The 16,454-nt window shown below is 37.2% G+C and overlaps 1 protein-coding gene across 1 annotated transcript; it reads left to right on the top strand.

Moving 5' to 3' along the window:
- The first annotated feature begins 12,695 nt into the window (after positions 1 to 12,695).
- On the top strand, positions 12,696 to 13,361 carry LOC120290355 (flowering-promoting factor 1-like protein 3). The gene has a single exon (XM_039306380.1). The coding sequence runs from the start codon at positions 12,806 to 12,808 to the stop codon at positions 13,127 to 13,129; it is 324 nt and encodes a 107-aa protein (XP_039162314.1). The 5' UTR covers positions 12,696 to 12,805; the 3' UTR covers positions 13,130 to 13,361.
- The last annotated feature ends 3,093 nt before the right edge of the window (positions 13,362 to 16,454 follow it).

Here is a 16,454-nt window from a genome sequence, read left to right as displayed (position 1 = left end):
TTCGATGGGTGCAACAATAGGTGCAGCAATGGGTGCGGCCTCAGTGGCGGCAGCAATGGCAACAATAGCAACAGCTGGAACAACAACAGCTTGGTTCTAGGCCTACTACCCTATCAAGTCTCTCATAGCTTCAAGCGCCTGCATGATCCCCTCCATTCTGGGATCACCAAGGGTTGCTACCCTAGCACCAACAGGAGGTGGTGCTACTCCCCTCATGCAAGAACGCAATTATCACTTATCAATGCACGAGATGTGGTAAAGTCCAGTTAAGGAACAATGCTGAGTGCGATGTTGTAGATGTTGATGATATTCAAATCACAATGCATTATGGTTTTGTGGGGACATTGATTTAAGTAAGACACATTCCAGAATTGAAAAGGAACTTAAGTTCCTTGGGTGCCCTAAATTTAGCTGGTTGCATGTATTCTTCAAAAGGTGGAGTTTTGAAGGTTGTTCGAGGTGACCAAGTAATAAGAATCAAGCACAGTGGTCTGTATGAACTTCAAGGTGAGGTAGTAACAAGTTTTGCCTTGGAGATGCTGGATGTATTTGTTTGAGAGTCAATTGATTGCCAGGATCATTTAGGTGTTTGTGCCGATGCACAAGTTTGATGCTATTGTCAAGAACATGTGATCGAGAGCTTTGGTCAAGATGGAGACTAATAAGTTGATCAAGCATGTGCAAACTGATAGTAGCATGAAATTTTGCTAAGAGTTGGTAAATAAATTTCACATGAAGAAGGGCATAGTGAAACACTGCACTGGTACCAATAAACCATAACAATTTGCAAAATTGATTAGCATAATATTATTAAAGATGGCCCATAAAATGATCTCTAGTGTTGGTGTTGCTAGGCTAGGAGAATCCTAGTTGATGCACTTAGTATGGCAAGTTACTTAGTGAATAGATCTCTATCGACTATAATTAAATGGGGAACTCCCTAGGAAGTGTGATTAAGTAACGTTGCTAGTTATTCCTATTCTTAGAATATTTGGTTGCCCATGTTATTTTTGAGTGAGTGATGAAAAACTCGATAGGAAAGCAATGTGCATATTCCATGACTATGCACAAGGTATGCGGGGTGATCAGTAGTGGTGCCTGAATATAAATTCAGTTGTTGATAGCATAGAAGTTACCTTTGACGACTCTCCAATACTTCTTAATAGGAGTGTTTTGTGGTAGTGTTAATATAGATCTTAACAATATGAAGCTTAAGGTGGAGTTGCAACCAAAAACTCCAAAGGTAGCAAGTACTAGCGTAATAAACGACATAGATGATGTTCGTAGTAAGGTGGAGTCGGTAAAGCCAATTATTGATGTAACTACTGAACTTGACAAGGTGCATGTTTGACCTTCTATCAAATATGGATGTAATGATGGTTTTATTTTATCTGTGATACAAAAGGTTACGTTGAGAAATCCTTGTGTAGTAGCTAACTATGTAGGTGGAGTTTGCATCTTAATGAACTCCACAGTAATGGCAAAGTCCAAACGCAACTTGGACCTTGAAGCACACTATGGCGATTGAGCCCACGAGGATTTGTGGGAGAGTAGCAGCAAAAACGATTCTACTGAAGCAATTGTGACTTGGCTTAGAGTCAAGTCAAGGTGGAGATTGTTGAAAATATGTTTTGAGTTTGAGTCCGGATGAAACTCGACTCAATGTGTTGGGCGAATGCTCGATCGCCTAAAAGTAAAAGAAAGAAAAGAGGGGCACATTATTAAAGATGGTCAAAGAAAATAGATTTTCTAAGAATGGAAAGTTCAATATTGTTGCCTTCATTAAATACAAATAGGAGCCCTTCTTTTTTTTGTTTTATTTGGCCGAATCTCAATTGGTGTTGGACTCTTTAAATGTAAAGGAGAACAGTGTGCAAGTTCAACTTCTTTTAAAAAGCATGGGAATTGGTGTGTATGAAGAAAAAGTGCAATGATGGGCATACGTCCATTTTCTTCTCTCATTCAATAAGGAGTACACACGCATGCATGCCATGAAAATTAGAGGGCATTGTTGCCGCTTCAAAGATTTGTCTCACGGGCATCATTGTTACCATTTAATGAGTTTCTATTTGTCTCGTTCCTCCTATAAAGGGAGGTGACATTTGAAGACAAAAAAAGGCAGTAAGGAGAAAGAAGTCGTGATAGCCTTCCTCAAGAAAAGGCTATTGGTAGAGGGAGATTTTCTTGTTGTAATTATACAATGTAGTGATTTAGTTAGTTAAATTCCTGTGAGTAGAATTTGAATAATTTTTTGTGAGATTTCCCTAAGAATTATGAAGGGTTAAAGATAGTGTGAGCTATTGGTCATAATTGGGGTTAAGAAACATCAAGAGAGTATTTGAGTGCTCAAGTTATTGTAATCTCTATGGTATTATTTGTTTCTATATTGGAGTTCCATACTACTCCTCTTATGAACGTGGGTTCCAATATTTGAATCGAATTACATAAATTTGATGTCAAATTTCCTTTCTTTTCTTCCAACTAGTTTATACAATTCACTTGTCTATATTTGAAACAATTGGTATCAAAGCTAGTGTTGGCTAACGTGAAGCAAACTAGTAATGATGGAAGAAGGTAATGTGAGAGTCGACCAATTTGACAAGAAGGATTTTGTTTTCTGGAAATGCAAATTGGGGATTATCAGTACTAGAGAAATTTGCACTTACCTTTATCTTATTTAGGGAGAAACCGGACTCGATGAAACATACCGAGTGGGAATTGTTGGATAGACAAGCGATGGGTGTTATTCAACTAATGTTGGCTCATAACATCACGTTTAACATTGTGAAGGAGAAAACTATTGTGGGACTAATGAAAGCCTTGTCAAATATGAAGGAGAAACCTTATGCGATCAACAATATCTATATGATGCGACGTCTATTTCACTTAAAAATGGACAAAAGTATGTCAATTGTTGAACATATCAACGAATTAAATAAAATCATTAACCAATTGAGTTCATTTGAGATTAACTTTCATATGAGGTACATGCATTGATTCCATTGTCTTCATTACTTGATAGTTGGAATAACACTTTTACTATTATTAGTAATTTCTCTAGATTAAGAAGTTTGACATTTGACAAGGTTCACAATTTGATTCCGAGTGAAGATATTGGTGGGAAAGAATCTCGTAAAGCCATGCTTGCTGCTTTGGTAGGAGAAAGTAGAGGAAGAACTAGTACTAGTGTAAATAAGAGTAATATAAAGGGATAAGTGCGACAAAAGTCCTAAAACTTGTCACAAAAATACAATTGAGTCATAAAACTTGCAAAAAGTGCAATCAAGTCCTAAAATTTATCAAATTGTTTCAATCGAGTCCTAAAGTTAATGCCATCAACTTTTTTAACAGAAAATGCTGATGTGGCATTTAAAATTAATTTTTATTTTCCATGTGGATTTTTAATTTTTTTATATTTATTAGATTTAGAAAGTATAAAAGAAAATTTAAAATTTATTTAAAAAACAAAACTGTTCGGAAAAAATGGCAACCCTCCAAGAATGGCGGCGGCGGCAAGGGAGGAGCTGCCTTTTTTTTACAATTTTAAAAATAAATTTTAACTTTTCTTTTTAGTTTTTAAATCTAATTTTTTTAAAATTGAATAAAAAATAATTAAAAAAGCCACATAAAAATGAAAATTATCTAAAATTCCACGTCCACGCCACATCAGCATTTTCCGTTAAAAAAAAGTCAACGGCATTAACTTTAGGACTTGATTAAAACAATTTGACAAGTTTTAGGACTTAATTGCACTTTTTGCAAGTTTTATGACTCAATTGCATTTTCATTACAAGTTTTATTACTTCTGTAGCACTTATCCCTAATATAAATACAAACAGACATAGTCAATTTAGGACTCATAGGGTTATTTATTGGAATTGTGGTAAGTGTGGGCATCATAGAAGAGACTATTTTAAGCTAAAAAATGAAGAAGTGTAAGGAAATTAGAGTTGAGTTTATAGATTATGTTGCAGCTGTAGCAAAAAATAATTATGATGGTGTTGTTTGTATCTTGTTTGTTATTGAGGATTTGTAATTAAACGAAAGAATAATAGGTTTTGATTGTTCATTTCATGCTACACCAAATAAGAATTGGTTTATCACTTATTAGTGTTCAGGTAGTAGTAAAGTCCAGTTAGGGAACAATGTTCAATGCAATATTGTAGGCATTTGTGATGTTAAAATCATAATGCACTATGGTATTATGATGATATTGACTAGAGCAAAACACATTCTAGAATTGAAAAAGAACTTAAGTTCCATGGGTGCCCTAGATTAATTGGTTGCATGTATTATTCAAAAGGTGAAATCTTGAAGGTTGTTCAAGATGCCCTAGTAATAATGAGAGCAATCAAGCATGGTGGCCTGTATGTTCAAGGAGAGACAATGACAAGTTACGCTTCGAAGACGTAAGATTCATTGTTGCAGAAAGCAAGCAATCGAATAATAAAATGGATAGAACAAAAAAAAAGTCAGACATAAAATTTACGTGGTTCGGTTGTAATGATCTACGTCCATGGGGAGAGCAGCGACAAATTCCACTTAGATCAAAATATACACGAAATTTACAACCTCACTCGAGTCACTCAAACACCCACGTATTTCCCAAGCCTCAATTACACCCAATAACTCACACGCACTTAGCCCTACAATTCCTTATGAAATAATCTCTCAATCTCATGAGAGAATTAACAAATCTTGAACTCACTAGATTTAATCGACTTTAACACTAAATCTTTTTGGATGTAATTCACAAACCAAAAAAACGAGCCTATTTTCAAGCACTTGATATTTGGCGCTTTAAGACCACACTACTCTTTTGATCAACAATGGCACCTTGAAAAACCCTTGGAATTATATATATCTATAAGCCACTGGCCCATCGCCAAAAGAAAGTTCATATTGGGTCGGTCAATATTGAAGTCCACAAGTCAAAAATAGGAAAGTGCCACATAAAAGATAGAGTCTAATTTACTCTCAATTCTTCAAACTTTTCCAATTTTTAGTGGCCAAAGACTTCCATCAGCGTTAGGAAAGTCAATCTCCAAAACTTAGGCTCCAAGAAGAGGAAATAAAATCAACTAAAACTCGTATTATGCATTGCAAGATTTTGGACATTTGCGAAATATCCAATTTGAAATATTTAGACTTTCGTTTCAGATACAAACTCGAGACATTTTAACATGCATTTATTCGAGAGTCTATCAACTGCTTGAGGAAGTCCTAGGTGTTTGTGTCAGTGTACAAGTTTGATGTTATTGTCAGGAATACACGGTCAAGAGCTTTGATCAAGATAGAGACTAATAAGTTGATCAAGCATGTACGAACTAACAATAGCATGAATTATGCTTGAAGTCGGTAAATAAATTTCGCATGAAGAAGGGCATAGTGAAAGACCACACTAGTACCAGTAAACCACAACAATTTGCTAAAATTGATAAGCAAAATATTATTAGAGACAGCATGTAAAATGATCTTTAGTGCCAGTGTTGTTAGAGGAATCCTAGTTGATGCGCTTAGTGCGGCAAGTTACTTGGTGAATAAACTTATCAACTGCAATTGAACGGCAGACTCCCTAGGAAGTGTAGTTAGGTAACATTGATGGTTATTCTATTCTTAGAATATTTAGTTACCCTTGTTATTTTCGAATGAGTGATAGTAAGCCTGACATGAATGCAAGGTGCATATTCCATGGTTATGCACAAGGTGAGCGAGGCGATCAGTTGTGGCGTTCGAATTTAAATTCAACTATTGATAGCAAAGAAGTTACTTTTAAGGAGTCTTAAGTACTTCTAACTAGAAGTGTTTATGGTAGTATTAATACGGATCTAAACGGTGTTAAGCTTAATGTGGGGTTGCAATAAGAAATTCTTGAGGTAGCAAATACTAGTGAAATAATTGACATAGGCAATGCTTATAGCAAGGTAGAGCTAGTAGAGCCAACAATTGCTGTAACTATTGAATTTGACAAGGTGGGTGTTTGACCTTCTATCATATATTAATGCAATGATGATTTTGCTTTATTTGTGGTATACAAAGTTTTGTCAAAAAATCATTATAGAGTAGCTAAATGTGTCGGCAAAATTGGCATCTTGATGAAATCAATGGTTATTGCAAAGTCCAAGTGCAAGTTGCACTTGGACTTCAAAGCACATTGTGGCGATTGAGTCTATGAGAGGCTTGGGAGAGTAGCAGCAAATATTATTCCACTTAAGCAATTGTGACTAGACTCAAACGTCGAGTCAAGGTGGAGATTATTGAAAATGATATACCACTACTACAGATGTGGTAGATGTAGAAACTGATATTACTTATTGTAAATTGTCATCCGTTTTATGGATATAAAATGGCCTAAGTGAGCTTGTCTCGATGCACTTCAAATCCTGGTATAGGAGGTACGAGGACCTATGGATAGGACCTCTTCGCAGGTTTGACAATCCGAACTCAAATCTCAGTGATATGGATGAACCATCAGAGGCTTCGGACTAAGATAGGCGCACCGGCCCTATGTAATAGAAGAAGGGTTCCCAATTTTGGTTAGTACCCGCCATAGCTAAGATAGGGGATACCCCAAGCCACTTTTATGTATGTGGGATAGTCATCACTACCCATGTAATATACAAAGTATTTCAGCGATGTTTGTATCTCATGTTCCCATGCTATTTGTGTTGGGGATTGTATGTTCACACTTTCTGCATGTGTATAAATAAGAAGCAAGTGAATTCGGGATGGCGACAATGCCTAGGATGTCGTAAAATAACCCACAGCTCGACCTCTAAGTGAAGGGGATTGTGACAATCCTACTCTAGCTGGACCTAACTATTGTACCCTCTAGATGAAGAAGGTGGCATTACTATATCATCCATCTGTAGTTATGGCATATATAGCATGTATCCCACATTTGGTTCAAGTATGCAACTGGACTGGTTCTACTCAAGAATCGAACCACCCAAAAACATATCCATGAATCAATTCTAAATGAATTCCCATCCAGAAACCAAACCAAATCGCCATGTTTGAGAACTAGTTTTATAAGTTAAAAAGCCAAAATCCTAAATTCTTTTTCCGTGAAATTCTAACTTCAGCACTCCTTCGTTCTTTGTTCTTTCTCGAACCTCCTCATCAGTCTTTCCTCTTCCCTAAATTTTTTTATGGATGAATGGGGAATGGAGTTTTATAATTTATATCTTATATTCCATGTTTGAACTTTTTATTGTTTATTATTGCATGTGATTACTTGTTCATCTTATGGATCGTAATTTTTGGCGGATGGGGATTTTTGTCGTTCATCTTTTACTTTGAACCAAGCAACATGATTTTGCTATAACAAATGAACGGAAAAAAGAGGAACAAAAAAAAAAATGGGTAGACCCTAGAACCAGATTGGAAAAACAAGATAGGTTCTAGGGTCCAAAACTGAGAATCGGTTATAACAAGATAGGTTCCACATTCCAACTCTGTACCCACCGTAAAATTGATCACCCGTATTTGGTGAAATTGCAACGACAATATTTGGTTGATTTGCTATTCTGCCAAATGGTAAGATGGCATTACCGAATGGTCTCACATTATCATCATTAAGTACTGGTCCTATTGGCCTTTGATTTTCAACATTAGGGTATACTCTATTATATATTTTGATTTGTTGTATCATCGTTATTCCCAACTACATTATCCTAAACTATATTATTTTGGTTACTTGTATTACCAAGGCCAACTAAATTAGGGTTACTTTGATTTTCACCATCGGCAACCTCAGCCCTTCGTAAGGTTCCAAATATTTATATGGAACTTCGTTCCACTCCACGCTTGCCCGGTTTGCGTTTGTTGCCCTGTGCAACATCATTTGGAAGGAGCGAAACAATATTCTCTTCCGGGAAGGACTCCATCCTTTTCAGCCATGAAGAAGCGTCTTGAGATAATTGTTAGGGACAAAGCTTTGACCTTCCATCAGGTCCCCCCAAACACCACAAATCAAAGATTGCTGCTTTGTTGGTCGCTCAACCCATCTATTTTGGCGGACTGATCTACCTTTTGGTCGATTGACCTTCGTGAGTAGGGGTTCCTTTCAACCCTCTTCCATTCGGAGGTTTCTCCCAGTATCCTTGCTGTTGAAGTTCGAAGCTGAAGGCAGGGCCGCATCTGGTTTCTTCGAAGCTTTTTCAGCGCTGGGGTCGTCCTTATCTACCAATCTTAAAGTTGGGTTCTTTTCCCTGCTCTTGTGTTGTTTGTAAGGGTTGCCTTTGTACTGTTTGTTTTCCTTGTTAGTAGTCTTTTTGGATGCTTTTGCCATTGTTTTGGCTTTGCCTTCGTTTTTTACCTTGGCACATTTCCACTCGCTCTGACTTTTGTCTTCATGAGTGTAAGTTTTTTGTGCCAAGTTCTTGCTATATAGCTATTTATAGCTCTTTGGTTTAAAGTCAATATCATCTTACCTTTTACCCAAAAAAAAAAAAAAAAAAAAGTACATATTCACTCTTTCTGTGTTTATTATTACAAGGTTACATTTACATATTTGAACTTGAAGTTTATTATTAATAATCAATCGTACATCGATAATTCATTTTAAAGATTATAATTTACAATATTCAAAAACTTGTCATCATTAATATTAGTGACAACTAATGAATCGTTCATTTATTTTGCTGATATGACCATACTAGGTTCTCAATTCAATTGCTATACTCTTTGCAATATTCAAAATCCGTGGATTTACATAAGATAAAATTCATTGACTGATTATTTCATGAATATTGTTAGTACACCTATGGGGATATGCAACACCAATTGTTCACTAAGTGTTTTTTTTCTCCTCATTTCTTTGACAAATCGATTTGTCCGAATGCGTAATTGTGGATTCATGACATGACCTGTACCATCAATCGTTAGACCTCCAGTCTTAAATAACTACTTGGTAGTTAAATGGTGACACTAATATGATATATTATAAGCATTTAAACGATCTATTTTTTTTTTAATGCAGACTCCTTGAAATTAGTACATCAAAGAAATTTAAAAAAAAAAAATCATTCACTCATTATATTTCGTGCATGATGTGGATCTTATTCTAGTATTAAATAAAATTTGTAAAAAATTAAAATTAAAATGGATGTATTGGTGGCTAGATAACCGACATGTGTCGACTACTTAGAACTCGCTTTACACGTATAGTGAAGATGAAGCCTTCTGGCTAACCACCCACCCGGATGGCGTTGCTGGCTTTGGGCCCTCTCCCCTCGTGAAGGGAGGGGTTCGAATCCCGGTGCGTCGTAGGGTGACTTAACCGCTGGCGTGAATGTGGTGGCTAGCTTGCATCAATCCTGTGTTCTTCCCGCCGCTGTCGGCTTTCGTGGTTTCTGAGTCACCAAAAAAAAAAAAAAAAAAGCCTTCTAGGCTAGAGCTCAGAATAACTAGCATTTTCAGATATTCCATGCTCCACTACCAAAGTAGGTGAGACCTCTTCTCCAGGGAAAGATAACAATAATATGAAAAAATAAATAAGTAAAAGAAGAAGACAAAGCTTAATCCCATATACGCCCAAAAGTATTCCATGACGTCTTGTCGTAAATTCTTTAGATTCTAGATCCTCCATCTATGAGATTTTTTCTTATTAAATTGAAATATGAAGTTCTTCGTTCCAATTCAAACATAAATTGCTCGACGTGATTTTTACATATTCTATCCTTTTCATCCTTTAATCTAATTAATTGCATATATAAAAATCTCGTCATTCTCATTCAAGCGCAGAATGTTATCATCAGGTTATCCTAATATTCATTAGGGAATAGATACTACATTCCCAATATCTAGTACTTTATTCCTATATCAACGTGAATTCCCATCTTTTTTATAATGAAAGTTGAGCTTAAACCCTACGCTAGAGAAGCAAAGTGTTCTATATTAGCTTAAATATTCCCTCCGCAACCAATTCTCTCTCTTTCAGTGCCTCTCCACAATCCAAGAATAATCTATCTTTGCCCAATAAGTCTTCGCTACAACTAATAATGAGTAATATGGGGAACAAATTCATATCCTTCGATAGGGGGCCCTAAATAAATCAATTAAAATTAGGATTTGTGATATATTAAGGTGGAAAATTATTATGTGGAAGCTCACATTAAAGGAAAATTTCTCTTTATGTCTAATTGAATTTTGTTTGTATGGTAGTGGTGTGCAGGTGCTTAAGTCCCACATATTTCAGCTTTGAGTGGGGAAAATTACACAATCAATCCTAAACCTATCATACAAATGTTTGTTCAATTCAAAAAAATTTCAATTTTGCTAATTTTGTTTTAAATATCTGCATGAAATTCCATTAGAATACTTCTAGTTAATTTTAGCTAGAAATCATCAATAAGACGGTTCAACTTCAGTCATTGTTGACCATCTTACGTGACATATTGCCACGTTAGTAATTTCCGGCAAAAATTAACAAAAAAAAAATTATATTGAATTTCACACAAAGATTTAAGACTAAAATTAAAAAATTTACAATATCTTTATGATTGACTAGACAATTCCTCCACTTTTGAGTGCGTGGGAATCCAGAAAGGAAGCAGAAAAATGCATAAGGGAAACTCCATTCATATAACTTACATGAATTGAATACCTCATGTAAAATATCACTTGATGTTGAAGTTTAAATCTCACTAGAATATCACAATTTGCAACCTAAATGTTTCGTGAATCAACAGGATATTAAGGCGGTGCTCATGTAGCAGTGTTCATCGTTGCTTATACTTTTCTTATGGGTAAGTACGTTGCAAGTATCAAAATTTTCACTTGAGACCTAAATTACTATTGAATTGAAATGTCTGAATCCTAATATATGTTCTCCCCTATTCTTCACCTAGCCGCTGCTTGACTCCACAACTACTGCCGATTGCGCCTAGCGTCGGAGTTGTCGCCGCAATCCACAGTATTTGCTTTCACTGTTGGGGTATCTTATGTTTAAAATGAAAACTTTGTAGTAAAAGTTTAACTTTTGTCTCCAAACTTGTGCACTTTTTACCGAACAAGGCCTTAAACTTTCAATTTGTCTACTACTTTTCTGATCAAGTCTCTCTTGATCATCTAATTTTGAGGCGACATGTCTTTTGGAGCCATAAAAAAATCTTACATGGCCTCTAGTGCAGCATAAGGACCAAGAAGTCTCACCACTCAATATCCCATTACCAGTCAACGTCGGCAAAAAAAAATTCGACGTCTAACCCTCTTATCGGGTGTCGGGTCTGAGGGACATGTTAACTAAAATAAACTGGATTAGTAGTCGGAGATATGCGATTAGAAAAGTTATGCATGTTCAATTAGACACAATTAGACAAATTAAATACCTTTGAGAACTTGATTAGAAAATAAATGCGCGAGTTCAGGGGCCAAAAATTGACTTTAATCTAAATTTACATCTTCAAATTATTCTTTTAAAGATGGACACGTTAGCTCATACAATTGTAATTTTTCAGATACATTCTTCTTCACATATTATCACATGATGGTGCTTGTGTAAATAAATAGTCGGCATATCTATCAAGTTTCTTGATACAGTTAAATTAGGAAAATGACATTATTAGTGTTATAATTTAGTGTTGTACATTTTCAAGTAATCATTTAAATGCCATAACTTTAAGTTATATAAACGATTTTTCTTATCTAAAAGTTTTACATGGCATTACATTAACATTAAATCATCCTACATGACTCACCAGAGAAATGATGACATTGAAAATGTTTTAAACAATCGTCATTTAAGCCCTTTCTTGCCCTAATTTGAGGATTTGAGACGAAATTAAGTTACAATCCAAATCCAAACCCGAGCCCTCTTTTTAATTGCAAACCAAAATCAGTGCTTCACGTCAGATGGCATGTTGGCTGCACTCCTCCTTCAGTCGGCACCACCATCATCATTCGATCTCTCTCTCTCTCTCTCTGAGTCCTCGGCACACTTGGCTTCACCAATGCCTTGCCAGCAGCAGGACAAGACGACCGCGTCGCCACTGAGCAATCCGTTCGGATAGAAACTAGAATTTGGGGCTAGGGTTTTTGGAAATAAAATCATAAATAATTTCTAATTTCAGGAAAATATTTTGGGTTTAGGGTTTCGTGTATTTAGCAAATTGAACTTAATTTCTTAATTCCGGGCAAATTTGTGTCAGCAAATGGCTTCGTTTGATTTATATCTTGAATATTGACATCTTCAATGAGACCCATCAACTATTTCTTCTACAGCAATGCCACATGTGATTTCCAACCGTATAAGGATGATCGATTTTTGGAAGTCACGGTGCTTAAATGAAATAGTCGTATGAAAATTGTAGAACGGTTAGTGTCTTTTTTCCTTAGATCAATCCGATACACAAACAAACAAAGTCACATTCTTTTGCTATCCTCTCCTAGAATACGTCTCAATCTATTTTTTTATTTTTCCCTCCAAACAAAGATTCTCATGGTGGGTTCAATGGTTTAGGAAAAAGAAGGATCGGATTCTTCTCAATCTGATCATGCCCACATAAGATGGCAAAGTGTGTCCCCAAACACCCTGACCCTGGATGTATCCTTACACGATAAATTCCCCGGTGAGTGGGCCCCGCCTTGGGCCGTGAACCAACACCCATGAGGCCCTTAATATTCACTTACCAACTGACCAATCATTATTATAAGCTGATGATACATACTTCCTCCGCATCACGTCCCTTGCCTATAAATATGCATCACAGAAGCCACAATCACTTGCCATCTCCACAAGAGCCAGCTCATCGACCAATCTCACACAGCACACTCTACTTCCTCCCAATCTCACATTTATAAAATGAATGGGGTTTCGGTGTTCAAGAACGGCGTTGGCCGGCTGGCGGAGGACCCAGGGGGCGAGGTGTCCGGCGGCATCGGGCGGCAGAAGGTGCTGATCCACATCCCAACGAACGAGGTGATCACGTCAAATGCTGACCTCGAGAGGAAGCTATCCTCAGTCGGGTGGGAGAGGTACTACGACGACCCGGACCTCCTCCAATTCCACAAGAGATCCACCGTCCATCTCATCTCTCTCCCGAAGGACTTCAACAAGCTCAAGTCCATGCACATGTATGACATCGTTGTCAAGAACCGCGACATTTTCGAAGTCCGGGACATGTGACTTAAATCGACCTGACCGCGGCCAGGGCCAGAGCAGCGTTGCATGATTCCTTGGGTCTTTAGAAGTTACTCTTGCTTGGGGTGTATTGTCGTCTTGGTTTACTCTATAAAGATCACTCTTTGAGTGATTCTTGGTGGGGATTTGGCAAAGGAAAGTGTGATGGTTGCTTAGGATAGAGAAGCAAAAACTGTAGTGGTGAGAGAGGAGTTCTCACACAAAGAAGATGAACTGAGAAGAAGTTGGTTGAGTCAGTGGGTGTGTCATGGTTCTATGTAAATTGTGTTTTGTGATTATCTGGCAATGAATATTGGGTCTACTTGTGTGTGATAAAGTTTCTTCTTCTTCTTTCTATCTTTTGGTTCTCTCTAACATAAGGAAGCTACTAGATAAACAATGATATAGATTCGCTCTGGGTGGCAACACCAAAGAATCCCATTCGTAGTGATGGGGAGCAATCGTTTGAAAAGGGGCGAGACGAGAAATAAAGATAGAATCTTCTTGGAGTTATACATTTGTGTCTGTATAGGACATATAGTAAATTAAGAGGGGTATAAACATTTCCGGACGCGCATGAAGTGACATGATTTGATGGTCAGCATGCAAAATGCAAATTCTCGAGGTAATGTTTTGCCTCCCAACCGTTCACATCATTTTATCCGAGTTGTGTGGAGAGGGTTCTCTCTAACACACCCCTCCCCCCAACCCCCCCGCGGAGGGATAGGAGAAAAGAGATTTATGTTTTGCCTCCTAGAGAAATAATTCTTCTAATGTGTCTGATTTGATGCACCGTCCTAGGAGGAAAGAAGTCAATACTTCATGAGCATATATCTCTATGGAATAATTTCTAGAAAAACCAAGCCAATGAACGTATGAAAGAGCTATCATATGCCCAGAAGAGGCAGAAGCATTTTGCCACCACCGGTACTGCAGACACACCGTGCATAGATTCATCTGATGAGGAAAGACAGATACATTGATTTCCTCTTCATGTGTGTGGTTCAATCTTATCTGTCAAGAACTTCAATCTGTCATTGGTTTAGTCCGGTTGACCGTTGAGGCTTTATGTACATATCTGTCTAGAAAATCAACTGTCAGTAGGTGAAATCTTGAAAAATCAAAATCTGCATTGATTAGCATAATGACGAAATTTGACAGTCTCAGCAAGGACTAAGTAATCATAAGGAAGACAACCCATAAAATCAACTTAAAAGACACTGTCGTCACGGGTTTCTGGGGAGTTTAAGGATGCTACATTCTACAACAAAAGAACAGATAAGGACTGATGGTTCGAGCACAGCTACTTAAGATTTAGAAAATGCTAACAGCGCAACCCTTGGAGCATACTACAGCTCAGGGTGGTGAAGAGCCAACATCAAGGTGCCAAACCTTCCCATTGATGTAAACTCTCAGATAATATCAGCCTACTGTATTTTCTATACATGCAAAGATGTGTGATTATTTTCATGAAGTTTAGGACAAGTAGGAGCGCCATAGATTTGGGAACATTATAACTCTCTCTCTTTTACTTTGGAGACTTACCATGAGATATTCATTCATGCCATAACAAGAACCAAGATGACCTTGCCTATGTAGCTTCAGTTCAGAGGAGTTCAAAAGCGCTCCCAAAAAGCCGTATCTCTGAGAGAATATCACTTCACAAATCACACCATGTAAATTGTATACAACCATCCATATTGTCACACCCCGATCCTCAAGCACGTGCCCATCCCTTAGTGATTGATTAAAATTGCGACTTCCTAGGACGAGTTACCGACCCTTTCATTTTATTGCACATACGGAAGCGAATAAACAAATCCCCTGACAGTAATCATCTCAAGATAGAAAAGCAGAACAACAGATTCACAAACAAAACATGTATTTATATACACACTGAGTCATATACAAATGTCAGTAACCAAAGTCTACAAAAGACTGGCTCTCCAAAAAGAAACTGTGCTAACTGACCTACACCACAGATCTCCTCAACTCGGTTCCAGATGCTCCACTCTACGGTCTTGAAAAGAATTGAGCCCACGACAGGGTGAGATATAAATCTCACCGAGTTCATGCTTTAAACCCCAATTAAGAGGGTAATACGTCTAAAGGCGTCCTAACCACACAACCATATAACCATAGAGACTTACCTCGCCTCAAATCCTCCCTGCACATCAGCACAGTTCATATTTCACACAGCCATAAAAACATGAGCAACAATTAAGCTCATCAACTAGAAGGCCACACTCAATTTCAACCAAGCACATGGGTCCTGATTATAGGGCAAAATCATTATAACACGTCTCATATCGTGTCACACAATTTTGTCTCATAATCCGGCGTGTTCAACTCAATTAATCATGCATTCCTAGTTTTGATTTCGGCTTATAGCATGGTCTACTCACTGTTTAGTAGTCTTCTGGCATAGCCAGGTGTCGTTTCACCCCATTGAGCATGGCTACGTCTTTCCTAGACGGCATTCCCGAAAGAGCACAGGTCCAGAATTTATTGCAACCAACTTCCGTTGTCCAGGGGCGCCCCATATAGGGGTAACGTCCAGCTTAACAGCTTGGGACGGTTTCTCTTAACCAACACACGATCAGTCAATTACGGTTAAGGACACCGTGCATTGTACTCAAATGTCTCAATTAAGATAATGCACTTGGCCCATTTTCTTTGTATTAAAAACAACCGGTGAAAATAATTGTGTATAGGTACACGGTCAGATCGAACCCGAAAAATTGATATCCTCCAATTTAAAATCTCATTGTTTTATATAGTATATAAAACCATTTTCGGTGTTAAAACCCGACACCAGGGATTTTCTAAATAAATGTCGAGATTCACAAATTTTGGAATAAATAATCAAAATTCCAATCAACACTCAATTTGCACAAAATAACACCCAATTACATAAACTAAATACACCATTGAAATCAGCACGAAATTCCGATCACCGGTTACCTCGGTCTAATTTCCAAAAAAATTAAAGAATTAAATAATTACTAGAATTAATGAAATAAAATCAATTTAAATACCAAAATTACTAACTTAGGCCGGAAATGCTTAATTAACTGCCTAAACGGGCCCAAAAAAAAAATCTCAAACCTATCTAGATAAATAGTACATCCTATCTAATCTTTAATTCATCTAATCTAACCATCTAACATGCATAACTAAAAAATTAAATCACTAATCTAATTTAACTAACCACCTAAACCTTAATTAACTTAAGCTAATCACCACCTAAACATAATTAACTCCTTAAGCAGAGTTTAACGAGTAAACTCACCGGTTTAATGATCCGGTGATTCCACGGCGATGACGACGC

The sequence above is a fragment of the Eucalyptus grandis genome, chromosome 2, assembly GCF_016545825.1.
Source record: "Eucalyptus grandis isolate ANBG69807.140 chromosome 2, ASM1654582v1, whole genome shotgun sequence".
NCBI classification, from domain to species: domain Eukaryota; kingdom Viridiplantae; phylum Streptophyta; class Magnoliopsida; order Myrtales; family Myrtaceae; genus Eucalyptus; species Eucalyptus grandis.
The sequence above is the reverse complement of the archived record's forward strand: the minus strand, read 5'-3'. Positions and strand labels throughout refer to the sequence as shown.